At 36.2% G+C, this 27,611-nt stretch overlaps 1 protein-coding gene across 3 annotated transcripts in view; it reads right to left on the bottom strand.

Moving 5' to 3' along the window:
* col9a1b (collagen, type IX, alpha 1b) overlaps positions 1–27,284 on the bottom strand; it is a 46,953-nt gene extending 19,669 nt beyond the window's left edge. Inside the window, exons 1-21 of one of the 3 annotated variants that reach the window (XM_049472168.1) lie at positions 27,025–27,284; positions 26,403–26,470; positions 22,819–22,890; positions 21,334–21,466; positions 19,280–19,676; positions 16,587–16,670; positions 15,087–15,107; positions 12,196–12,258; positions 12,029–12,064; positions 10,529–10,591; positions 6,758–6,811; positions 5,318–5,353; positions 4,994–5,017; positions 4,838–4,891; positions 4,425–4,478; positions 4,190–4,225; positions 3,362–3,418; positions 3,159–3,212; positions 535–588; positions 390–443; positions 241–294 (exon numbers count right to left, since the gene is read on the bottom strand). In XM_049472168.1, the coding sequence (XP_049328125.1) occupies positions 241–294; positions 390–443; positions 535–588; positions 3,159–3,212; positions 3,362–3,418; positions 4,190–4,225; positions 4,425–4,478; positions 4,838–4,891; positions 4,994–5,017; positions 5,318–5,353; positions 6,758–6,811; positions 10,529–10,591; positions 12,029–12,064; positions 12,196–12,258; positions 15,087–15,107; positions 16,587–16,670; positions 19,280–19,676; positions 21,334–21,466; positions 22,819–22,890; positions 26,403–26,470; positions 27,025–27,047 (1,491 nt within the window). In that variant the 5' untranslated portion in view covers positions 27,048–27,284. Of the gene's footprint in view, positions 1–240; positions 295–389; positions 444–534; positions 589–3,158; positions 3,213–3,361; positions 3,419–4,189; positions 4,226–4,424; positions 4,479–4,837; positions 4,892–4,993; positions 5,018–5,317; positions 5,354–6,757; positions 6,812–10,528; positions 10,592–12,028; positions 12,065–12,195; positions 12,259–15,086; positions 15,108–15,159; positions 15,346–16,586; positions 16,671–19,279; positions 19,677–21,333; positions 21,467–22,818; positions 22,891–26,402; positions 26,471–27,024 lie in introns of those variants that run through there. The other 2 variants (XM_022682071.2, XM_015606871.3) reach the window with 2 other exon arrangements.
* Positions 27,285–27,611: the final 327 nt, after the last annotated feature.

The following is a 27,611-nucleotide window of genomic DNA, read 5'->3' as shown; positions in this document are numbered from 1 at the left end:
GGTGTTTCAAGTGGCTTCTATGGCAACCGCTTTGCAGTTTTAAGCAAGGGTGTTGTAAGTGGTCGCTAATGAAGTTTATGTAGGGTTGCTAAGGGGTTGGTGGCTGCTGTGGTATGGTAAACTAGGGATGTTTCCTTATTGTAAAGTGTTACAATATTATGTATGGTTAGTTATTGTTTATTAAATTGAATTTTTATTATTATAAATAATCCCAAATCACTCAAACAGCGCCGAACTTACAGCTGCTCCCGCGACTCCCTGAGGACCCGGATCTCCATCGTTGCCTCGAGCTCCCTGTAAGAAAAACCAGAGGGATTGAGTGTTTTACAGGCAGAACCTCGTATCTCCCGAGGGGAATCTGCTGATAATCGTATGAAGGCTTGACTTACCATCTCGCCTTTGGCTCCCATCATTCCCGTAGCCCCTCGGATTCCCTGCGGACCCTGAGAGCAGGAAACGGTAGCAGGTTAGAGCTGCTGTATATAAATATATATAAAGATATATAACCGCGATGCTGAGGAGAGAGATACTTACAGTCGGGCCCTGAGATCCAACATCTCCCGTAGCTCCCTGATCCCCCTCTTCTCCCTGAAAAAAAACACAAATATTAGCATTTTTAATTATTTTTAAACTATAAACTATTAAATCCATCCTTTAACAGAGCCTGCTGATGCATTAGTGCTTTTATTTAGCGATGCAAACTCAGCAATGAACAGTGTAGCTCCATTTTCCACACTCAGCAACTCCACAGGTTGTTGAGTGTGGAATATGGAGCTACACTTGTGTTCATTTCCTCCATTAAATCTCTCAATTATCTTTGCCCCTCCCCAAAAACACAACGGAGAACCAGCATTTTTAAGCATTTAAGCATTTTTATTGCTGAATATTGTTAAACAATGAATTTTATGTCTACCCATTTTGCAAATCTAACATTAATTATTGTTTTTAACATCTAAACACTCATTATTAAAGGCTTAGGCTTAGAAAGAAGAATTTTTATTTAAAAGCAGTGATCAATCATGAAAAACAAAGCTTAACTGATCCCTAAAAGATTAAAATCATTCCTGCGATTACGATACGATATGATGAAAACCTTAACAAAGTATGATGTTAAAGTATCATAACACTATCACTAAAACTTACAGTGTAATTACATATTTAACTTAATATATAAGTATTTTAGACCAATTACATGAAGTTGAGTCAGGCTATCGTCATCCATTATGTTGCTAAGTGGCTACTGCTTTGTGTTTGTTGGTGGTTGCTATAGGAACAACTCTGCTGTCGCTAAGCTACCTGGGGAGGTTGCTGAGCGCTATGATGTTGCTAAGGCGTTTGTGAGTGGTTGATATGGTAAGCCGACCACTCAATAGGGTGGCAGTTGCTCTAGGATGTTCTGGGTGGTCACAGTGTTTCTAAGTAGGTGGGTACTGCTTTGTGTTTGTTGGTGGTTGCTAAGGTGTTTGAGGTGGCTGTTCTGGCAACTGCTTTGGTGTTGCTAAGCTCCCCGGGTAGGTTGCCAGGCGTGTGATATGATGTTGTCACTATGATGTTGCTAAGGTGTTGGTGAGCGGTTGCTATGGTAAAACAAGCATTTGTTCTGAGTTGTCACTGTGGAAGTTTCTGTAGTGTTGTTAAGTGGGTACCTTTTTGTGTTGGTGGTTGCTGTGGTACTTAAGGTGGTTTCTAAGGTGTTGCAGTTGTTCTAGGGTGTTCTGGGTGGTCACTATGGGAGTTTCTGTAGTGTTTCTAAGTTGGTGGGTACTGCTTTGTGTTTGTTGGTGGTTGCTGTGGTACTTAAGGTGGTTGTTAAGGTGTTTGAGGTGGCTGTTCTGGCAACTGCTTTGGTGTTGCTAAGCTTCCCGGGGAGGTTGCTGAGTGCTAAGGTATGTTGTCGCTTTGATGTTGCTAGGGTGTTTGTGGATGGTTGCTAGGGTGGCAGTTGCTAGTAGTGTAAAACCAAACTTACCTGGATTAAATACAGTATTGAATTCTCTAAATTAAAAAAAATAATTAGTGAACAGAAATGCCCTTAGAAACAGTAACCCGTAACATGTAACAATACACCAAAAAAATACACACTATACGAAAATAAAGCTTTTTTATATATATAGTATGTTAAAATTTTGTTGTAAAGATCAGCATATTCTGCTCTGTGCTGCTTTTCCTCACTTCATAAATAAATATTCTGCTCCTCACAATAAAACACAGGTAAGCAGAAAAGACAGAGCTCATAAAATATTACTTTATTATTTTTATTCCTTTAACAAACAGCTCCAGCTCATCCCTCGGGCAGTAATTGGACTCGAGGGAGCGTCTAAATGTATTAAATATTATAAAAAAAGCCTCTTTTAGCTCAGACTTAAACAGACTCGCATCCAGTGGTGCCGTGTTCCATCAAAAGCTGGGGTTCCCCCGAGACCCGAGCTGCTATGTTCCTACAGAGGCTGTTTTTGATGGGTGCTTAATAATAATCGGCTGGGTGAATAAAAATACACTGTCCAGAAACGCAAAAGTGCTTTACTGCAGCTTTAATCTCATTTATTATAATTTGCTAAAGTGTATATAGGTGGTTGCCCTGGTAAACTTGGTGGCTGCTGGGGTGACAGTTGACTGGGTGCTACAGTTTTTTTTTTTTTAAGGTTGTTGGTGGGGGTTGTTATGGTGTTTCTGGTCACTGTTATGGCAATCTTTTTGTTGTTTTAAATAGTTGCTCATAATAAGTTGGTGCTATTATTGTACCTAAGGTGTTTGTGGGTGGTCGCTGGGGTGGCAGTTGTTGTACAGTGTTCTAGGTGGTCGCTATGGAGGTGTTGCTACGCAGGTGCTATGTAGCTAAGGTGTTTGTGGGTGGTTGCTATGATAAACCAAGTGGATGCTATGGAGGTTTCTGTAGTGTTGCTATGTGGGTGGGTAAAACACTGCTTTTTTTTTTTTTTAATTTGTTTGTGGTTGCTCTGGTACATAGGGTGGTTGTTAAGGTGTTTTCGGACGTTGCTATGGCAATGACTTTGGGTTTTAATTGGCTGGTAAGCTGTCTGATGAGGTTTTGCTTGCAGTAGGTGGATGCTATAGAGTTGTGATGCCAGGTGGGAGCTGTGGTGAAGTTCAATGCAGTTACTAAGATGTCGTAGGTGGTTGCTATGGTGTTGGCTTACCTTGTGTCCCTGTTTACCAGGTTCTCCAGACTCTCCTTTCACACCTTTGTGACCCTAACAGGTGAATTAAAAGGTAATTACTACAGTTATATTCAGTAAAACGGGAAGAAAATCACTTTTATTGAAATTTTATTGACAATTATTGTCTTGTAATCAAAGACAAAGTGAATATTTAAATTAAGATCAATCATTTGAGTTCTCACCTTCATGCCAGGTAGACCAGGATGGCCAGGTGTACCAGGTGGACACGCATTGGGGCACTGAAATGCAAGAGAGAGCAAGTAAAATAATACAAAAAAATGTAAAACTAGATTAAAACATATATACAGTACAAATACCTTAAATTCAGTGATTTTTTTCATTATTTTTAAATGTTCTACATAGTAAATGAATAGTAAAGTGATTCAGACTATGAAGGAACACATAAAGAATCATGCAGTAACTTAAAAATGTTAAACAAACCAAAATACTTGATCCTAATGAGTGCCAGTTCCATCATTGTCAACGTTTTTGATGGTAAGTTCTTGAAATTCTTCTTTTTTTTTGGATTAACTGACCTTTATTTTTTTATTTTCACTTAGTTGAGTAGTTTTTGCTTTTTATAATATGTATTAGAGCATCACTCAAATATTCACTATTCACTGTATACCTGTAACTCTACCTCTTCACTACTTTACTTTAACTGATGCTCTCAAACACTTTATTAAGAGACAAGAAATTCAAGTAATTAACTCTTGATGAGTTCAGCACAGCTGTTAACTGAAAGCCTGAATTCCAGGTGACTCTACCTCATAAAGCTGACTGAGAAAATCCAGCAGAGATGTGCAAAACTGTCTTTGAAAAAGGTAAAATATATAAAAAACACTTTTTTTTCTTCATAATTTGGATGACTTGAGTACTAATCTACAATGCAGAACATTTTAAAATAATGAGAACACACTAAATATAAGGTGTTTCCACTTTTGCCTGGTACTGTATGTACATATATTCAGTATATATTCAGTGTAATAAATGGTGTATAATGTTTTTACCAGTTCCATTGTTGCGCCCATTACTCCTGTAGCACCCTAAAACCAGAGAAAAATAACATTTACGGCCTTTTAAAAGCTAAAAACTTAACAGCGCAAAAATGAAGGTAATACAAGATATAGTTAATTATATTAAGTCAGTTCATTCGGTATTTCAGCCCTCTATATTACTGTAGTGGTAATAAATCTGTGATTGGGGTACAGTAGGAGTGCACACAGCTCTATAGAAGGTACTTACGCGAGGTCCGGCTGGTCCCCGGGGTCCCTGTGGCCCTCTGACGCCCATTGGCCCCTAAACACAGGACACAGGAGTGTAGTTGGTTAATCAGTATTATTCCCAACTGTGTAAATGCATAATCAATTAAAAAATGATTTATTAATCCATCGAAATTAACACTTTAAAAAAGAAAACTAACAGGTGGTTAAAGACGTGTACTAAGTACCAAATACATTTTTTCAAAGGTTTTCTTTCAAATTTTCACCCTTCTTTCATCAAAAAATAAATTTTTTGCACTAGTATATACTGTGTTATATTTCTGTCAATTTAAGCTTTTAAATGGTTCTAAGATGTGGTTTTCTTGTGTTTTATTGATTCTAAATGTGTTTTTAGCCTAAAACATGTTTTTATCCTGATGCAAAGCAGTTACTTACAGGTTGTCCAACTTTACCGAGCTCGCCCGGAAGCCCACCAGGCCCGGGTGGTCCCTAATCAAACAAACAGAACAAACAGAAGCTGTTAGAGATCCATTATCTGATCCAGCTGGGTTTTAGTTTTATTAGTTAAAACTACAAGCAAACAGAACTTACAGGGGGTCCATCCGGGCCAGAACCCTACAAACAAAGACACACAACAACAAAAAAGGTCATAATCAAGATATATAATACTTATTATTAGGTATTACAAACAGCAGATTAACACATGTGGTTAGAATAAGGCTGGAGTAGCATATTTGTCCAGTTTATGACCAGTAACTGCTAAAAAGTGTTAAATAATAATAATTGCAATACATTTGTTTTATATTATTACATTTTAATAACAATAGCACAATTCTATAAAAGGTCATATATTTTGTGCTTTTCCCGCAAATAGCATATTTTTTCATCCAATCAGAATGCCAGAAAAACACTTACAGATTCTCCACGAGGTCCAGGTTTACCAGGTTCTCCCTAAAACACAACAGAACATATTTTAGTCTCACCTCACACTTGATCCTATTTCCAATTTTAACCTAAAACCTAACCCTAACCATAAATCTGGCTATAATCCAAACCATAATCTTAAACTAAAACCTAATTCTAATGGTCCTCAGTCCCACTCTAATCATAACTCTCCTAAACTCCTAAAAACTAATTTTAACCCAAAAATTAATCCTAGTACTGTGTATAACCTTGTCCACAATCTCAATCGAAAACCTTATTCTAACCCTCAGCCCCACTCTAATTCTAACTTTTATCTTAACATCTACTAAAAGGCATAATTCTAATGTAGGTCCTAATCGTTGGCCTAAAAAAAACTAATTTTAATCCATAACCTAACCCTAGCCCTCAGCCCTGCTCTGATCCTAACTCTTATCTTTAACCCCTACCCCAAGCCTAACTCTAATGTAAAAACATTTCTAACCATTAGCCTTGCTCTAATCCAAGACCTAACCCTAAATCTAAACCTTAATCCTGGCCTTAATCCCAATTTTAATTTTATCCATATTCCTTGCATTAATCCTAATTCTAATTTTCACTTTCACATCTCTGTGGAGGAATTTTGTTTCACTCTTCTTTACAGAATTGTTGTAATTCAATCACATTGGAGGATTTTCCAGCATAAAACCTTCATTTAGTTGGACTTGTTTGTGTGTTTTGGGTCATTGTCCTGCTGCAGAACCCAATACACCTGAGCTTGAGGTCACGAACTGATGGCCATCAGGATATTCTCCTTCATGATTATCTGGTAAACAGCAGAATTCCTGCTTCCATCACACTACCACCACCATGTTTTACGACGTTCAGTCGTATGATGTTCTTTTTCTGAATAATGTGTAACGGATGGACACACATCTTCTAAAAACTTACACTTTTGTCTTGTCAGTCCTGTAAAGAATATTTACCCAAAGTTTTGGAGATCATCAAGATGTTAGTTCTTTAAATGCTGTTCTGTTTTTTTCTGACCTCCTGGATGAGTTGTCCATGCCCTTTTATAGTAATTTAAGTTGGCTGGCCAATTCCAAAAAGTGTGATTAATCACTGTAAATGTATTGGTTTAGATAGTAATTTTCTTTAATAAATAAAATTATAATTTAAAAAGTGCTTTTTATATTTACTAATAATTGGAAAAATATCAAGATGACATAAAAGCAGTAAATAACAGGATTAAGAGTTCATCTGGAGTCTGTGAGTCTCTGAGAGGTGAGGTTTTTGTAGCTCCGGGGGACGGGGATTATTTTACCCACGGAGATTAAGCTGAGTTCTGACGGGATTAGGGTTTATTAGTCATGAGGAAATGCTTTGCGCTGTAATTGGCTGGGGGTCAGTCAGGCAGGAAGCTGAGGGAAGCTGAAGGGTTCGTTAGCCAGTCACCTTCGGTCCGGGGGGGCCGTCTGGACCTGCGTCTCCCGTCGGGCCCATCAAACCCTGAGAACCAGAAAAACACAGAGATTTACACAGAATTAGACATTTCAGATAATTACCCATAACGAGATTAACACCTGGAGCTCCAGAGTTCACCTGGAGTAACGAGGAAACACAGAGAAACTCCACTGCTGGACATCTCCTTATACTGTAACTCAATCATCTAACAGTATCAAGCTAATTACACACGTTCAAGAATACCCTGTCCATCCTGTCGTCTTGTTGAGATAGCCCCGCCCCTTTAAAAAAAGTAACAAAGTAACCTTTGACATCATCAGTGATGTCAAAAATAATGCGTAATATTTCTTAAGTTATTCTTATACTTTGCTTAAAAAGGTAAAGTTTAAGATGTCCACCCTGTCGCAGTAAAACATCACAGCACATTTATTTTTAAAAATAATTTTCAAATGCCCTAAAATTCACTAAAATTGTCATCTCTGTCGTTGTCCATCCTGTCATAGTTCACCCTGTCATTGTCCACCCTGTCGCGGTAAAACATTAACATTTATTTTATATAAAACATTATTTTCAAATGCCCTAAAGTTCACTAAAATTTCCACCCTGTCATTGTCAAGCCTGTCATAGTCCTGCCTGTCATATCCACTCTGCTATTGTCCTCACATCCATTGTCCACCCTGTCTTTGTTCACCCTGTCTTTGTCCACTTTGTCATTGTCCACTCTGTCATTGTTCACCACGTCATTGTCCACCCTGGCATTGTACAATTTTTAATAGTCCATGGTGTCATTGCCCACACTCTCACTGTCCACCCTGCGATTGTCCACCCTGTCATTGTCCACCTGTCATAGTCCACTCTGTCATTGTCCACTCTGGCATTGTACAATTTTTCATAGTCCACTGTGTCATTGCCCACACTCTCACTGTCCACCCTGCGATTGTCCACCCTATCATTGTCCACCTGTCATTTCCTACAATGTTGTTGTCCACCCTGTCATAGTCCACCCTGTCATAGTCAATCCTGTCATATTCCACTCTCCAATTGTCCTCCCAATCATAGTCCTCCCTATCATTGTTAACTCTGTCACTATACACTGTGTCATTGTCCACCCTGTCATTGTGCACTGTGTTGTTGTCCACCCTGTCACTGTCCACTCTGCCAGTATACACCCTGTCATTGCCCACACTGTCATTGTCCACTGTCATTGTCCACTGTCATTGTTCACTCTGTAATTGTCTATTATATCACTGTCCATCCTGTCATTGTCCACTCTCCCCGTATCCACAGTCATTGTCCACTTTGTCACAGCCCACCCTGTTTTAGTCCACTTTGTCATTGTTTACCCTGCTATTGTCCACCGTCACTTTCCACTATGTAATTGTCCCCCTTGTCATGGTCCACCCTGTCATAGTCCACTGTGTCACTGTTCACCTTGTCATAGTTCTCCCTGTCACTGTCCACCGTGTTGTTGTCCACTTTGTCATTTTTCACTGTCATTGTACAGTTTGTTATTGTTCAGTGTGTCACTGTCCATCCTGTCATTGTCCACCCTGTCATTGTCCACTCTTTTATAGTCCATTCTGTCATTGTTCACCCTGTCATTATCAACCCTGTCACTGTCCATCACATCATTGCCACTCTGTTATTGTGTAGTGTGCCATTTTCCGCTCTGTTGTTGTCCCCTCTGTCACTGTCCACCCTGTCACTGTCACAATACAGGAGTTACAATGTTATATATCACACTATATCGCGATACTTTCAGAAAGGTGATATACTGCAATTTTCTAAATAATTTTTTTAAAAAACTGTAATGTCATAAAAAAAAACATACTATCATATTTATAACATCTAAATAAAATAAGTTTACTTTTTATCCAATCATTTAATGGGCACACAACACTAAATGAACCACTTCTGACACCAATTCGTACGTCTAAACTAATCACTAAAATCTGAGACTGTGCTTTAAAATTCTATACAGTAATGCAAAACATAATAATGTGATACTTTAATATTTTACTACAGCCAATAGAATAGGACCCTCTGGAGCAGATAAGCATGTAACATTTTCAGTAGGAAATCTGTATAGCAGGATTATAAACCCCCTCCTGATGCCTCCACTGGCAAACACAGCAAGGTTTAGCTTCTTGACTTTTGACCTTCTCAAACAAGCCACCCCCCCCCCCCCCCCCTCATTCCTCATCAGTCTGAGGATTCACTAACACAGGCTTCTTCTGTTTTCACTGCCAAAAAAACCCAGATCTTAAGAAGTTAAGACCTGGGTGAGATACGTCCTCATGCTCATCCACATCCTCAGCTCAGACACTGCAGATATTAACCCTTTACACATTCACACAAGAACCTCCAGCCAACCAGACCTGTCCCCATAATTACGCTTTTATTTTAGATTTACATGTATTATTGTGCTGTTACATTATCAATATATCAGTGGAATATAATAGGGGGGTGCAATAATATAAACAGTTAGGGTTGGTTACTTAGTCAGGGATTAAACCTGGTCATAAACCCGATCCGGATGGGATTAGTTTCTCAGGGGATGTCTGTGAAAAATATTTCACTCTTCTACTCAGTGATAAAACTCTTACATCCGGACTGTAATTGAAAAAACAGGAGGACCAGTGAGTTTTTTGGCTTTCTCACATGACATCACATTCAGTAACTCCTCCATTTCCACTCGCTGTTGTGTTTACATGGATCTCCCTGGAAACGCACACCCAAAGTGTTATTACAGAATATGACAAAATCAGTTGTATATTCTTGAAATTAGTTTAAAAATGCATTTTTTCCCCATATTGCCAATAATTTTGTTATTGCAAAAATACCCTGAAATATTGTGATGTTATATGATGCAACAATCAGGTTAAATTTAATGTTTAATGCATTCTCTAATAAGACACGCTGATCAAGCATGACTTAACGAGTGCAGCAGTGCTGCTGGAGTTTTTAAATACCGTGTTTAATCTCTCACTGTCCTCCACTCTATTACACAGTGTGAACGAGCCAAAAAGCAGTAAACAACTCCAGGTAGCTGCGCCATAAAAATAGCAATCCGCCAAAGTCAGAGCTCACCTGACTCTTAAAGGAAATGATGAGCAAGTGACACTCTGATTGGTTTATATTATGTTATGCCCAAAATTAACCACAACCATGATTAATTAGGAGAATTAGTACATACCTTTTGCGCGTTTCGAGCCGCACAAGGTAGGTGTACTTTTCCTGTTGTTACGATAGCAAAGACACTCTGAAATGCCATAAATCAAGCTGCACAGTACATGGTTGACAGTGCATGGTATCACCGCACAAATAATAAGGTAATAGCTACTCAGGGTAAAAGGAGGATAATAAGAGAACATAGCAGAACATGAAGGGTAAAAATCACATTAATAATAACATTATGGTAGCAGGTCAGTAGGTATAGAGGCTCGAGGTCAGGCCGGGCTTTGTTTTGGTAACTCCGGCTACCTGTCTCTCCGGGACCGGACCTTAATTAAGTCCAGAACTGCAGCTCTGCAGAACTCCAGCCCGGACAATAAGCCTGTTGTGTGCAGGAGGAAGCTCTTCCCAGCTTCAGAACTTCAGTCCAGCGCCACAAATTCCCTGCATTTTTGGCTCGTTTACAGAGAACCACCAGCCCCCACTAATATAAAACACCCCCCCTTAAGTCCCTCTCATTATACGCTGATTAAATAACAGTATAAACAGTAATCAGAGTAATGCTCAGAGGAGATCAGCTGCACTTACATCAGCTCCAGGCAGCCCGGGAAGTCCTGCAGAACCGGGCTTTCCAGCGTCGCCATCCGGTCCCTTCAGAACCAACCAGAGTACAGTGTGTGAGTTACTTTATATTATACAACAGTTAGTTCCAAAACTGCAATGTGATTGGCTGAGAGGTGTTCTATGAGTACCATTATCAGCCAGTAATGCACTGTAACCAAAGCTCTCTATGTATTACACATACAGGTAACATAGCAACGATGTAGCTCAGTTACAAACAGAGCAGTAATAGAACTATTACAGTAGTTTATAACCAATCAGATCGTATTTTCTCCTCCTCGTTAGCTCTAATATAAAAAATAAATAATTAATAGTACTGGACAATAAATACTGAATAAGTAATAGTAAATTAGTACTGAATTATTGGTAGTATTGAATTGTAAGAAAAGAAGTCATATTAGATACTGAATAATTAATACTATATACTTAATAATTCATAGTACTGGGTACCTAATAGTTAGTACCTAATAAACAATCAGCATTTAATAAATAATCTATAGTGCATACTAAATAATTCACAATATATACTAAATTTATACCACATACTGAACAATTTATAGTAAATACTACATAATTAATAATTAATCATGTATAGTACATACTGAATAATGCACACTATATACTAAAAAAATTATATTTGATATTGGACCTTTTATAGAAAACTAGTACTAAATATTTGATGGTATTGGACAATAAATATATATTGAGTAATTACTAGTAAATTAGTACTGAATAACTACATAATATATAGTAAATACTTAATACATAATTGTTAATTAGTACTGAATACTCAATAGTACTGAATTGTTAGCAGTTAATGTATAACATAATATTACAAAATATTTCATAGTTACTTAAAATGTTTTAATAGATACAAAATAAATATACTAATTAAGTACCAAATGATTAATAGTATTGAATTGTGAGTACAGAATACGTCACTGTATTTAATTGGTCATTAATATACAATTTATAGTAGATACTGAATACCAATTAATCCTATGTACTAATAGAATTCAGTAATTATTAATTCTGAACAATTTAGAGTAGTTACATAGTGGATACTGAATAAATAATGGTTAAATTATCATTAGTAATTTATAGTAGTTAGTAATTAGTAGTTTTAAATCATATATAGTAGTTACGAAATAATTAATAATTACTGACTACCTAGTAGCTACTGAGCCATTTTTAGTATTTAGGTACTGAATCCTTATTAGCTACTGTAATTAGTAATTAGTAGTTACTAAAAGATTTATAGTAGGCAGTAATTACTGGTAGCTGATTATTCATTTATAGTTACCTAATGATTTATAAACGTAGTTTTATAGTAATATAAAGACTCAAGATTATTAATATTAAACATTTCTAGAAATGATACAAAAACTACTGTATATAAATATATAAATGAAATAAATGTAATTATGACAGTATAAACTTCAGTGTTGAGATGTTGTAGATACTCACCGCCGAGCCGTCCTCTCCATCCTCACCTCGATCCCCCTGAAACAACATCAATCACAACTCTGGTGATGTAATTCAGCCAGGTGCTAATTAATAATTAAAAGTGGGCGTGGCCTCCAGGTTAATTACTGTATATATTATATAAGATAATTACAGAAAGATGAACTTACAGAAATCCCATCGATCCCCGGCACTCCGGCGGGTCCTGGTGGTCCAGCTGGTGCTCCGTTCCTCTGTAAAGAAGCAGCAGAACTAGGGGGGTTACTGAGTGCTGATGGAGAACTCACCTGCTGTTACATAACCTGGAGTCGGACAGGTGAGTCAGAACCATCTCAGATACTCTACTGTAAAACAAACTACAGCTGCTCCAGCCTGTAGTAACACTGTATAATTGGATTAGCTCTATATATGATGGTCTACTGGCAAAACTAACTGACCAATTATGACCCAACCGACCAATCAGATTTACCAAAAACAGCTCATTTGACTATATTGTCTATATATAGCTTTTCTATTAAACCCAAACAAAAGAATAATCTGATAGGCAAGGCCCAAAGTCCCAAACTAACAATTTTTGGTTAATAGAATGTTTAATATGTCAAGATTTCTGGATTTTCTTCTTCTGGATGTTCTAAAAAACCTTTAATATGTCATGTTTTCTGGATGTTCTTCTGGATGTTCTGGAAACATTTAATGTCATGTTTTCTGGATGTTCTGGGAACGTTTAATATGTCACGTTTTCTGGATGTTCTTCTGGATGTTCTGGAAACGGTTTAAATGTCACGTTTTCTGGATGTTGTTCTTCTGGATGTTCTGGGAACGTTTAATATGTCATGTTTTCTTGATGTTTTGGAAATGTTTAATATGTCAGGTTTTCTGGATGTTCTGGAAACGTTTAATGAGTCAGGTTTTCTGGATGTTTTCTGGATGTTGTTCTTTTGGATGTTCTGGGAACGTTTAATATGTCATGTTTTTTTGATGTTCTTCTGGATGTTCTGGAAATGTTTAAAATGTCACGTTTTCTGGATGTTCTGGAAACGTTTAATGAGTCAGGTTTTCTGGATGTTGTTCTTCTGGATGTTCTGGGAACGTTTAATATGTCATGTTTTGGATGTTCTTCTGGATGTTCTGGAAATGTTAAAAATGTCATGTTTTCTTGATGTTCTTCTTCTGGATGTACTGGAAATATTTAATATGTAATGTTTTCTGGATGTTCTTGAAACGTTTAATATGTCATGTTTTCTGAAAGTTCTGGAAACGTTTAATATGTCAAGATTTCTGGATATTGTTTTTCTGGATGTTCTGTAAATGTTTAATATTCATGTTTACTGGACGTTCTGAAAACATTTAATGCTGCTACACCACTTGAGTCAATGTTTTAGTCTAAATGTTTCCATAACGTTTGCTGGGAACACTGTGTTGAGAAACGTTCTAATAACGCTGTGAGGCAAACCATTTTTGCGCTACATGTTTTCATAATGTTCTTAAAGCATTATTTATGTAATGTTACAGGCTAACCTTTCTGGAACCATTTCAAAACATCGCTATAAATGTTCTCAGAATGTTCTCTGTTAGCTGGGCCTGACTATGCTTAACAACATAGCTAAAATAACCAAGCTAGGCTAGGCTAGCTCCCTCCAAGTTTTTCTAAAGCTTCATGAGTTTTATTTAAATTTCCTAGGTTTTATCCAAAACAACCTGAGTTTTATCTAAACATTTGGGATTTATCCAAAACATCCTGCTTTCTAAACTTTTTATTAAAAAAAGTATTTTTTTTTATTTAAAGCATCATAAATGTTATTAAATATTTCTATCTCAAATGTCCTGAGTATTATCCAAAACTTCCTGAGTTTTTATCAAAAAGTTTTATTAAAAACATGAATTTTATCTAAAATTTCCTGAGTTTTATCTAAAAAGTCAGAACCGACTCAGTTATTATAAAACTATTCTGCATAAAAATCTGAATATCCACTGCAGCTAGATAGCTTAAGATGGTCAAACTGATTGAGTTTGAAGGCAGCTAACCAACTAACTGGTCTGGTTGCTGGTTTTAGATGGTCTAAGCTGCTTTTTGGTGGTTAAGGGGCTTGGTCAGGTTGGTTACGCTGGTAGACATTGAAGCTGTACCATCAAATAAAAAAAAAAATTGGCATAACTTTCATAATGGAACGCCACTTAAAACCCAAGCAGGCCAACCATAATGTTGGTCTTGCTGGTCATAAATATATATATTTTTGGCTGTTTAGATTGGTCAGATTAATCATGATTGTAGACCAACTCAAACCCATAAAAAAGAAACACACCCTACACTGTTAAGCTAGATGTTTAACCAACTCTTGACCAGCATAGGGGATGTCATGGTGGTCAACCATGCGCTTTGTAATTCTGGTTAATCTAAAATAGTTTAGTTAGGTGGGTTTAAACCATCAAACTCAAGCTAAAACCAAGGGCTAAACCAAGTGGAAAGAATGGCTCTTAATCAGCATAATGAATTTTACATTTAATTTTGATCCTATTGGTCAAAAAAACTATCTATACTGATTTCGCTTTTTTCATTAGGGCTATCAAACATCAGCTTAGACCATCTCTAATCAGCCAGTTATCACCAACAGCAGGTTTTAACCTAATTTTTTCAGGAGGATGTACATTACTCAACTCCTTTAAAGACAAAAAAATAAGAGAGCACTTAAAAATGATGAGTTTCTTTGATTTACAAAATTGAAATCCTCTGGAATATAATCAAGAGGAAGATGGATGATCACAAACCATCAAACTACCAAACTGAACTGCTTGAATTTTTGCACCAGAAGTAAAGCAGCATAAAGTTATCCAAAAGCAGTGTGAAAGACTGGTGGAGGAGAACATGATGCCAAGATGCATAAAAACTGTGATTAAAAACCACCTGGGTTATTCCACCAAATATTGATTTCTGAACTCTTAAAACTCTTAAAAAAGTTTTCTTTGCATTGTTTGAGGTCTGAAAGCTCTGCATCTTTTTTGTTATTTCTGTAAATAAATGCTCTAAAAACACAATAAACATCAAAAACATCATCAGACTCACCTCAAACTCCGCCTCCTCTATCTGTAACACACACAGGAGATAAAGAAGAAGATAAAGAAGATCAGAACTGTACCTGAGCTGAAATCTGGACCGCCACCAAGCCCAGCAGAACCAGCAGCAGCACCGGCCCCCGAGCCATCATCTCCCCCCACTACACACCACTCTCACCAGTATCAGGATTCAGCCGGACCCCCTGACCACACCAGTCCAGACCAGACCACCCAATCCAGCCAGTCCCCCAGCTCAACTAACTAAAACACCAGTGCCACCATAACCACGCAGCCCGCATGCATATGCACCAGGGGGAGGAGCCTGGAGGACAGGAGGAGGGGCCAGGGGGCGTGTTCCAAATCCAATCCCTTGAGTGAGTATTGGGGTAGACAGGAGGGGGTTCAATGGTTTTCTTAGGTGAGTTAGAACATATTCCATTCCACAGGGATCTTAACCAGGGGTCTCGACATTCCTTCCACATTCACACGGACTAGATCCAAACCCCTTATCCTACATCTCCTGAGTTTTATCCAAAACTTTCTAAACTGTATCTAAAACTTCCTTTGTTTTATTCATAATTTTACACAAAATCTCCTGTTTTATCTAAAACCTCTTGAGTTTTACCCCAAATCTTCTTTTTTATCCACAATTTCCTGCGTTTATCTGAAACTTTCTACGTTTTATACAAAATCTCCTGAGTTTTATGTAAAACACCTTGTTTTTTTATCTAAAATATCTAAAACTTCCTGAGTTTTATGAAAAAAAAAATCTATTTTATCCAAAATGAGTATTAAAAACATTTTAGTTCTATCCAAAATACCCTGAGTTTTATCTAAAACTTTCTAAGTTTTAACTAAAATCTTCTAAATTTTATCTAAAGCTTTCTGAGTTTTATCCAAGACTTCCTAAATTTTATCCAAAATCTCGAGTTTTATCTAAAACGTCCTGAGTTTTATTCAAAATTTCCTAAATTTTATCTAAAACATCCCAGGTTTTATCCAAAACTTCCTGAGTTTTATCTAAAATCTCCTGAGTTTTATCCACAACTTTCAAAGTTGTATCTAAAACTTTCTTTGTTTTATATTAAATATTTTTATCCAAATCTTCCTGAGTTTTATCCATAATTTTCTGAATTTTATCAAAAACATTTTTAGTTTTATACAAAATGTCCCAAATTTTATCTTTTTTTTTGTATTTTACCTAAAATCTCCTAAGTTTAAAACATCTTGAGTTTTATCCAAAATCTTTTGAGTTGTATTCAAAATCTCCTGTTTTATCCAGTATCTTCTAACTACAGAATCCAAAACTTCCTGTGTTTTATGTGAACTTCCAGTGTTTTTTCCAACCTTCTTGAGTTTTATCCAAAATCTTATTATTAAATATCTAATTGTCTTCCTAAACTGAAAGGCCAATTATCCCACCCACTCATTAGATCTACCACGCAGTAAATAACCTCTATTAAGGACAGGGTTTAGAAAACAGTGCATTAAACCTGAGCTGAACTCTTACCGATCTGCTGGCGGGTAAATCTCCGCAGGCGTCTCTCTGTGGAGTCGATGCATCGCAGTAAATCAGCATGGACTGCAGCTCAAACTGAAACAACAGATACAGCATTTATTAACAACACTGTTATTACTAACACTAAATCACTTGTTTCATCATTTATCTATTTGTTTAATAAATTGCATGGTAATACATTTTAGCAATTTCAGGTTTGGGTCTTCTTGAAAAGATAAAAATAGGTTTGCGTGTTTTAGAAACATATACCGTATAGTGATTTTTTTAGGAATTAGTGGACTTGCTATTAAACATGCTTTTTAAATGTCACATGAGTTTTGTAACCATCTTCAGTAGAGAAACCTTAAAAAAATAAGTAAAGCTGCCTGAGATTCCTATTTTATTGGCAATACTTCTTTTATACAGTGTATTTGCACATGTTTGTCAGCAGAAATGGGTGCAACTTAAAATACCTGAATATTAAATGTTCATTAGAACATGTGAATACATAGGGCACTTAGAAATCCATCTATTTCATAGAAAGCATTTTAGCTCCTCCCACTTGCATTAAAGTTATATTGAGTTTGTAGCACAAAGTAGGGTAGCCAATCAGAAAAAAGGAATCATTTGAATAAATCAAATCTCAAGTCTTAAAGGCGCAGTAACTAAAACAGCCTGTTTTTAATTCTTAGCTTTTGTGACATCAAAAAGAGTTTATTTTGCTTCTTTTATAGAAACTGAATTAATAGTGAATATCTCAGAGTTATATAAGTAGATTTTGGAATATTAGATATGGACCCTTAACATTTTTAGTGTAAAACCAGGCTTTTGAGATCAGTGCAGTGACTGCAGTAGAGTCTCAGTGTAAGTGTAAGAGTTCTCACGTATGTGTAGAAATGTGTCCGGCGCTGCTCAGATTCCTTTCCCAGCGGTATTGTAACACCAGTCTGGGATTGTCAAACAACTCTCAGAAAGTTTCTTCAGACTGAGGCCTTAAAAACAGCTCATTTTGTTCAGTATAAATACTTAAATTCACTAAAAAATTAAGTCAGACTACTTTAAAATCATGTAGTACCTGATTTACAATATCAGTACAGAGTGGTTTCTAAGTTAACTCAACTTATTTTAGTGAATCTGCTGCTCTTAAAACTCCAAACTGTGAAAAGTGTTAGTTGTCTTCATTCGAAACTGGTATTCCCTATATTTCTGTGTATAAAAACACAATAAAATTACAGCAGTAATTCTTTAAAGAACTGCCCACTCTATAAAAATTAAAGTCAGTCCAATTTAAAAGAATAGAGTAACAGATTACAAAGCATTTTTTGAGGTAACTCAACCCAGTTTGGTCCAAATATCTCTTGACTCACAATAAAATGGATTTCTGTGACAACTCATTTGAGTTATGAGTTAACTCAAAATTCAAACTTAATCTAAGATTTATTAACTCACATTAAAATGGTTATCTGTGTTAATTTGAAGCATCTCTATATTATAATGTCTGATTTAAAATGATACAGTAACTGATTATGGAGGATTTTTTGAGTTAACTTAACTCAGTTTGGTCCAAATATCTCCTAACTCATATTAAAATGGATTTCTGTGATAATAGAAAGCATATAGACATTAGAAGGTGTAATGTAAAATGATACAGTTACCAATAATGGGGGATTTTTTTGAGTTAACTCAACCAAGTTTGGTCCAAATATCTCTTAACTCACATTAACATATCTGCGTCAATCTGCGTCAATTTAAGGTATGATTTAAAATTACACAGTGACTGATTACACTTTTTGGGTTAATTTTACTGAAACGTTATGTTATTTAAATGCATATTTGCATTAGAAGGTTTCCAGCAAGAACTTTACATTGTTGATAGCCATCCTCGCCAACATTGAGTCATGTATGATGTTTTTGGGACCCAGTTTGGCTTCCAGAGTAATTTGAGTTACTCGATTTAAAAATTGATCGATTACATCCCCTGTCCTCTCTGCTGTTCAGAAGCTAAGATGCACAACATAGAGCCACTGTTTATGCCGTTTTTATTGATTAAAGCCCTATATTTTTGATGCTTAAAATAAATCCTAAGTTGAAATAATAAAAAAAATATATATAATTATTAATTATTTAATTATTACTTGTGGTGTTTGTCTATTTTGTGTTTTATTTATTTCTATTTGGAAATGTATGTTGTGAATTTAAAAATTAAACACACTGATCATTTATTATTAAGTGAAATTTCTTGTTTTCTCTTGTGTATTTCTAATTGCTTTTTAGGCAAGCAAATATGTTTTTTTTGTTTGTTTTTTTTGTTCTAATTTTTCCCATTTTCTCCCCAATTTAGCACAGCCAATTATCCAACCCACTTACTAGGACTCCCCTTATTACACCGCTTCTGTTCAAGCTGCTGCTGATGCAGCATTGCCGAGCAGCATCACAGCGCTAACGATCAGAGAAAAGTGCAGCGACTCGGTTCTGATACATCAGCTCACAGACGCCCTGTGCTGCAGACATCACCCTAAGAGTGATGTGGGGAGAGAGCGCCATCTACCCACCCAGAGGGAGCAGGGCCAATTGTGCTCCCTCTGAACGCCGGCAGCAGCTTGATGGCAAAGCTGAATGAGCGGGAGTTCGAACCTGCGACCTCTTGCTAATAGTGGCAGAGGTTTAGACCGCTGGACCACCACAGAAACATCTCAGCTGCTTACCGGAACTGAAACCGCCGGATTATCCTTGAGTTTGCCGATGTGGGTGAAGCCGTCCAGGTTGGCGGGCGCTCTGGCCGGCAGCTGCTGGGAGTCGACGGGTAGACAGTCCAGTATAAGAGACACCGAGCTCCTCCTCACCACCAGTGCCAGCTGATGCCAGCGGGTGTTAAAGAGGTGCGGCAGGTACGGGAACAGAGCCGTCATTGGCCGGTTCTCCGCCGTGATGTAGGAGAACTCCAGAGCCAGCGCCGGTCCGTTCAGCCGCACCGCCAGCTGCTCCCTACCGCTCAGATCCTGCATCTGCCAAATATTCCAGACTTTACCAGCCGTGTTCCCGTCCATCCGGAACACCGCCTCGAACCGAAACTGCTCCGGCAGTCCCATAGCGTACGCAGACCTGAGATATTAAACCATTAAATTATAGCATTAAAAAATCTGTACAAATATCAGTTACTCTTTTTTTAGTGGTGTCAATCGATTAAAAATTTTTATCAGATTAATCACAACTTAAAAATAAATGTAATTTTACCTATTTTAAATAGTTCTTCTGCTGATATATCTGTCAAAAGCAGTTTTATAACTGTTAGAAAACTTTTTATCTCTTTATTCTCACTTTTTACAGTGTGAGCTGTATCACATAGTGGGAAACTCATCTCGGTTTGATCAACAATACTACTGAATTGAGCTTAAAAAAATACATTTCACTATACACAGTTTCTTTTTGGGAAAAAAAAAAAACAACCATGTGAGTTTTCAGAAAAGAAAATCCGTAGAAATTTAAAATGCTCCTTAAATTATCTGTTTTAACAGCTTTTAGCAGGTCATTTTAATACAACTAACCATTAACTATGAAAAGCATTCTTTGATTTAAAAATAAAATCTGTAATTTTACCTATTTTAAATAGTTATTCTGCTGATATATCTGTCAAAGGCAACTTTTTATCTCTTTATTATCACTTTTTGGAGCTGTATCACATAGTGGGCCATAGTGGTGCTGAATGGGATTTGATCCTATGATCTCCTGAGTGAAATGATAAGCTGGCAGTTAGACAGTCGCTCCACCCACTAGAGCAGTAAAGCTGTTTTTGTAATGTAATTTTATACACCTGAATTATTAAACCATAAAAATTATAGCTTTAAAAATTCTGTACGAATATCAGTTACACCTTTTGAGTGGTGTCAATCGATTAAAAAATTTAATCTGATTAATCACAACAAAATTCTCAGCACTCATCTCATCTCTGTTTGATCAACTACACTATTAAATTGAGCCTCAAAAAATACATTTTACAGTATTAAGGCAAGCAGAAGAAGTTTTATACTGAAAAAAATACTTAACTATTTTTCCTAGATCTTAAAACTTTGAAACGGCTCAAATTCACCCCATAACATAACAAGAGGGTTAACTGCAATTAATCACATTTGGGGGTTTTTTCAGACGCAATTTTTTTCATAGCGGATATTTGAATAAAAATAAAAGAATGAATGTAGAAAATGTAAAATGCAGTTATATGTATATTAGTGGTGTCAATTAAAATAATAGTATATACTTGTATGTTTAAAGGGAGATAAAATGAAATATTCACTATTCACTGTATACCTGTAACTCTACCTCTTCACTACTTTACTTTAACTGATGCTCTCAAACCTTAACATTAAGAGACAAGAAATTCAAGTAATTAACTCTTGATGAGTTCAGCACAGCTGTTAACTGAAAGCCTGAATTCCAGGAGACTCTACTTCATAAAGCTGACTGAGAAAATCCAGCCAAGCTGCCTTTAAAGAATGTAAAATATAATACATATTTTTGTTGGTTTAACATAGTTTGATGACTTTAGTATTAATCGACAATGCAGAGCATTTAAAAAAAAAAAAAAAACTGAATTTAAGGCCGGTCCAAACTTTTGACTGGTACTCTACACATTAAAAATGTCAGTGCTGTTTATCTTCAGTACCATGGACAGGGAGACTACACTCAGCACCCACTAGATGGAGCCACACCTTCATTTATCATAAATCATCATGTTAAAATGCAGGTTTTCTGTTATTCTGACCTGGTGTTGATTCTGAAGTTGAACTCGGGTCCAATTCTGTAAGCCGGTTTCTGACGGGTCGGTCCGGGTACTCTTTTAACAGTTCCTCTCCGAGCCAGCTCTGCGATCTGGAACTGAGCCATTATATAAAACCCTGCAGCAGATCAGAGACAGGATCAGATTAAACCAGAAAACAACACTGGAAAAAAAAATAAGAGAACACTTAAAAATTATGAGTTTCTTTGATTTTACCAAATTGAAAATCTCTGGAATATAATCAAGAGGAAGATGGATGATCACAAACCATCAAACCACCAAACTGAACTGCTTGAATTTTTGCACCAGGAGTAAAGCAGCATAAAGTTATCCAAAAGCAGTGTGTAAGACTGGTGGAGGAGAACATGATGCCAAGATGCATGAAATTAAAACTGTGATTAAAAAACAGGGTTATTCCACCAAATATTGATTTCTGAACTCTTTATGAACTATTTCTGAACTTTATGAATATGAACTTGTCATTTCTCATTTTCTGTAAATAAATGCTCTAAATGACAATATTTTTATTTGCAATTTGGGAGAAATGTTTTCTGTAGTTTATAGAATAAACAAACAAGTATACTAAAAATTTAATGTGATTTACTGAAGATAATAAAGTGTGTTTAAGTGAATTAAATAGCAGCTACTTACACGTGTTGGCATGGCTTGTTCAGGTGCTACCTTAATTAACACCTCAGCCAGGTATTTTTTCTCTCTTTTGTTTCATTTTGTCGGTGTTGTTTGTTACTTGCAGCGTTCAGAGCGCGTGTACAGTACCTGTAGTGGGTGGAGGGTAATGGGTGGGGTGGGGGGTTTGTACGTGGAAAAATGGGCTGTGTCCCAAAAATGCGTCCCTCCTTAAAACCATGCTCCCTTGTAGAACTCTCTTTTTTATTGTGTTTATTTGTGTAATATATTGTGTACAATTAATATAATACATCAATGCAAAATGTAACACTTACTTACTTAAAACAACAGTGCAGACATGGACAGTAAAACTAAAAATCCATGTCAAAATTGACTTTAATCTCGTATTTAGTCTGATTTTGCTATTTATAGGTTTATGTTTGAGTAAAGTGAACATTGTTGTTTTATTCTATAAACTACAGACAACATTTCTCCCAAATTCCAAATAAAAATATTCTCATTTAGAGCATTTATTTACAGAAAATGAGAAATAGCTGAAATAACAGAAAAAAGATGCAGAGCTTTCAGACCTCAAATAATGCAAAGAAAACAAGTTCATATTCATAAAGTTTTAAGAGTTCAGAAATAATCAATATTTGGTGGAATAACTCTGGTTGGTTTTTAATCACAGGTTTCATGCATCTTGGCATCATGTTCACCTCCACCAGTCTCACACACTGCTTTTGGATAACTTTAGGCATTTATTTGTATTATATTAGTTACATAAGGTACTATATTTAAATGATATATTAATCTAAGAGATGTTTGAGTTATGTGAGTTACCTGGGAAGGTGGTTCCTCCGACTGTGGTCTGAGGACAGGTGTTTTGGAGTGTTTGGATGGAAACAGGTACAGCTGGGGATAAAGTACACAAGGGTTAACATTCATTTTCATGCAGTAAACTGGTCAGCCAATGTAAATTAATAATCATTCAAAACTAAATTAAATTCAGAATGGTGTTTTTAGAATTAAAACGTTTGTATGCTAGTACCTTCTTTTATTTTTAGAACCGGGACAAAAATAATTGTTCAGGGAGGCGTTAAGGGAGGAACTGAACGCTGGTGTAGCTCCATATTCCACATTTAACAACAATGGAAAGTAAATGTGCCAGCAGCCATGAGTCCCAAACTCACTATGATGTGTTAACATCCCTACATACTGCTAAAAAAAATGCAAATATGTCACCAGGTTCTGAGCAAAATGATCATTATTTCAACTTGGTGATGTGATTAATCTGGATTAAAGGTGTCTTTCTGTTAATATCCACTTTTTCTTGTTCTTTGTTAAATACTATAGGTTTCTCTGAGTTATATATGATGCTGCACATTAAACTCTTCCTCAACCTCCACTGTCTGCAGTAGCTAGTAAAAAAAAGAAAACCCTCAGAAATACGAGTTGATCAGAGAGATGTTAGGGTGTCGACGTCAACCCATGAGTTCATGGCCCCTATATATATAAAGTTTCTTAATCAGTTTCTCTGATTTTGCTATTTATAGGTGTATATTTGAGTAAAATGAACATTGTTGTTTTATTCTATAAACTGCGAATAACATTTCTCCCAAATTACAAATAGAAATATTGTCATTTAGAGCATTTATTTGCAGGAAATAATGGCTTGTGATCATCCGTCTCCCTCTTGAGTATATTTCAGAGGTTTTCAATTTGGTAAAATCAAAGAAACGGTTAGCCAATCATATGTTTTTCATGTATGAATATTCTTAGAGACCTCTCATTCAGTGAAATAAAGCAGGGCTAAATAGAAACACCTGAGCACTTTTTTTTTATACATACAAAAAACAGCTCACATTGCATTCATTCATACTAGAGAGTAGACCACAACTAGACATGAAAAAAATATGAATTGAGATTATTAAGAAAATCATTAATAGTAATAAAAGTTTAATAACACTGATGTAATGCACTGATATTGACACCACTATGTACTTAGTCTTCAGGTCTTTTTCAAGTTTTTTTTTTCCCATTCTTTCATTCTGTGAATTCAGTGTGTGCGTTATGTGTGTATAGTGTGTGTGTGTGGTGTGTACACATGGTGATGTGTGGACAGTGTAATCAGTGTGTTTGTAAAGCTGCTCCCCTGCTGACTGTCGAGTCCACACTACTGAGGTCAGGAGTCTGCTCATCACCCGGCTCATCCTTAGAGATAGCAGCAGGAGAAGATGAGCAGTGATAGCTCAGCTAACAGAGAACGTTCTAAGAATGTTTAACAATATTTTAAAAAGGTTTCAGAAGGTTAGCCTGTGACTTTACAGGAATAATGTTCCAAAAATGTTATTAACAGTGGTTTTCATTACAACATTATTCGAAAATTTCTTATTAGCCCCGGTTATAGACTGCTTTGCTTGGGTTTGCATGTTAATAGTCATATTCTTAAAGCCAGAGCTAATGACACTGGCTAAAATGTATGTATGATGTAAAGAAATAAAATTGTTGCATGTGTCTTCAACAGAAAACAACACATTATATTGTTTTCTACAGTGTATATTAATTTATTGAATGAAACATTCATAAAAAACACATGCAGAGGGGTATCAAATTAAGATTAGCTGCTACTAACCTAATTAGTATCTTGCTTAAAGTTTATATGCTAAGACTTCCTTTTATTTTTAGGAGCGGGACAAAAATAATTGTTAAGGGAGGCGTTAAGGGAGGAATAGAACGCTGGTGTAGCTCCATATTCCACATTTAACAACAATGGAAAGTAAATGTGCCAGCAGCCATGAGTTTAGGTATTATGTGTTTTTATGCCCTACATATCGCTAAAAAACGCAATTATGTCACCAGGCTCTGAGCGAATGAGAATGTGAATTAGTTTGTTAAACTTAGTGATGTGATGAATCTGCGTTAAAGGTCTTCTTAGGAGAGATTAGCTGCTACTAACCAAGTTAGTAGCACGCTTAACAAACAGCTAGCTGCTAATGCTAAGAGTTAAGCAGCAAAAGGCTTACAAGCCAATAACAACGAACAACAAATTACCACAGTTTAGCAAACATTACCATTTGAAAGTCTAAAGTTTAAACTGGAATTAGTGTTATATATCCCTGCCGCTTATGTTCACACTGACAGGATCTGAATCAACTTTTCCAAACATTCTGTCCCTTTTTTATATTACTCAAAGAGCCAATCAGAAATAAGCAAGGAAATATCTTCATGTTGCACAGCAAAATGGGTTCAATTTATCAATTTAAGGAAAATAGTGGGATAGAAGAGAAAATGAGAGGATCAGGAAATGAAGTTAAAAGTAGTTAGTTTGAGGTATTAGGGGAGTTTCTTAAAGGAGAACTCTGGTGTTAAGTTAAATTGACTTTTGATGTAGTAAAACTTGATAAAGAGTATTAACTTTTGTTGAATAGCCCGGATCTGCTCTCTCACAGCTAATAATCACAGATAAATCGCTTTTTACACCGTTATTCAGGCTCAAAGTAGCTCCACACCTTCTTGCTAGAATCCAGAGAGCCCTGCCATTTAAAACAAGGCATTAATAACTTAAAAAGTGCACAAGAAGCTTATTAAAAAACACTGTTTACAACGTTGTTTACATCTTCAGGCACCGCCATCAATGTACTGATAATCTGAATTTATTTTAAGATTACGGTGCCTGTAGATTAGTCTACACTACAGGATGTGAACAGTGGTTTTTAACATCCTTTTTCTGCACTTTTTAAGTTATTAATGCCTTGTTTTAAATGTCAGGGCTCTCCAGATTGTACCAATGGGGTGTTGAGCTACTTTGAGCTACTTTGATCCTGGATAGCGGTGTAAAAAGCACAGCGGTGTTGAGATACGACTTCTTCTCTGTGTGATCCAGCTTGTGTTCACAAAGAGTAATGATTTCTAAAAGTGTTTCTAAACCCATGCAGTGATTTCCAGTACAGAATTAGTACAACTTCTTATTAATGCAATGCCGCCTGAGGGCCTGAAGATCACCAGCATCCAGTACAGACCATCACAAGTGCTTCAACAAGTGGCTGGAATATAGGATAACACTAATAAAAAACTACAGCATTAAAATCAATTTGTGGGTGCTAAAAAAAAGTGGATGCTGGACAAAAAGCACAAAATTACTGTATCTCAGAAAGCTGCAGAAGAGCGGAGGTGTGCTATTCAACAAAGGTAAGTACTCTTCATCATGTTTTACCACAACAAAAATCCTGGAGTTCTCCTTTACAGTTAGCGAGGGACACTCCTGCTACCTAGATGAATACAAACATTATCGAAACATTAAAAGTAACATTCCCAACACTATGCATTAAAACAGTGAAACAAGGGATGCTCTAGAAACGTTACCAGAACTATACATTCTATAAATGTTTTAATGTTGTAATGTTGTCAGAAAATGTTTTACTCACTCTGAGCGTGAAGACCCGTGCCGAGACACTGTGGTATGACATCACATAGCAGGTAGCAGAGAAACGCCCTGAAAATAAGTAAATTGGGAAATATTCACAGATTTTTTTTTTTACACATATGAGGATGGACTCTCGATCAGTGCACAGAATTTACTAATATTATATAATCAAATTATCCAGAAATGGCACCGTATTTACTAGCGATTTAGTAATGTTTAAATTCTGATGAGCTAATGATTTGCTGACATTTTTAATATGAATATCCATACCAATAAATAAATGTCATGTGTAAGCATTTGTTAACATTCAAATTCTGATGAAATATATGAATGAAAGTTATTATAAAGTGTTACGTGTTACCAAAAACACATTCTGTATCTTGCCTTTAAACAATCAATACAAACAGAAAAGGTATAGGCTGAAGCTTTAGCTTATTTTGCCTTTTCTTTTATACCTAACTAAAAAAAAAAAAAAAAAAAATATATATATATAATATATATATATATATATATATATATATATATATATATAGTATCAGTTATATATTTGTAGTTTACTTACATTTGCCATTCATTCGTGTGCAAATAACCATCTGTAGATAGAAGAAGAGAAAGTTCCTTACCTTCTGAGCATCCCGTCTTCCATTAGATCCTCACTGCAGCTTACTGCTTACTGCTTCCAGCAACATACAAATGTGTGAGGGTTCAGGCCTACATCTGCTATAGGTTGTTTGCACTAGTTTATGGATGGTGGAGGAGGGTGGGTGTCAACATAGTGGTGGTAACTACTGTCAGGGGTGCATACAATACAAACACTAGTAAATTTAAGTGACAGTGCCTTTGTAATGTGTGCAGCATGTGGTTTTGCATTGTCTATTTGGAAAATGCATGAACGTCCCTGTAAAGCAGCATATTTTGTACTAAGGTAAAGTCTTAAGTTAAGGCACACAAGCTGCTCAAGCTACAGCATTACATGCAAATAGCTTGCTATCTACTTAGCGATCTTAAATATCCATTTTAAACACTTTTCCTTACGTAAATAACTCACACGAATTTGCTATCCCACCTTCATTCCAGGTTCTGTTTAATATGGACTGTTTGTGATTTCTGCTCACCCTAAGCAGAAATGTGTAAAACTATTAAAACACTTTATTATCTACTAACTACAGTCTAGTGTAGGAATTAGTGAGGAACCTACTGAGGAATTAGT

Source organism: Astyanax mexicanus, chromosome 25 (assembly GCF_023375975.1).
Source record: "Astyanax mexicanus isolate ESR-SI-001 chromosome 25, AstMex3_surface, whole genome shotgun sequence".
Classification (NCBI taxonomy): domain Eukaryota; kingdom Metazoa; phylum Chordata; class Actinopteri; order Characiformes; family Acestrorhamphidae; genus Astyanax; species Astyanax mexicanus.
Note: the sequence above shows the minus strand (reverse complement) of the source record. Positions and strands in the feature narration are given on the sequence as shown.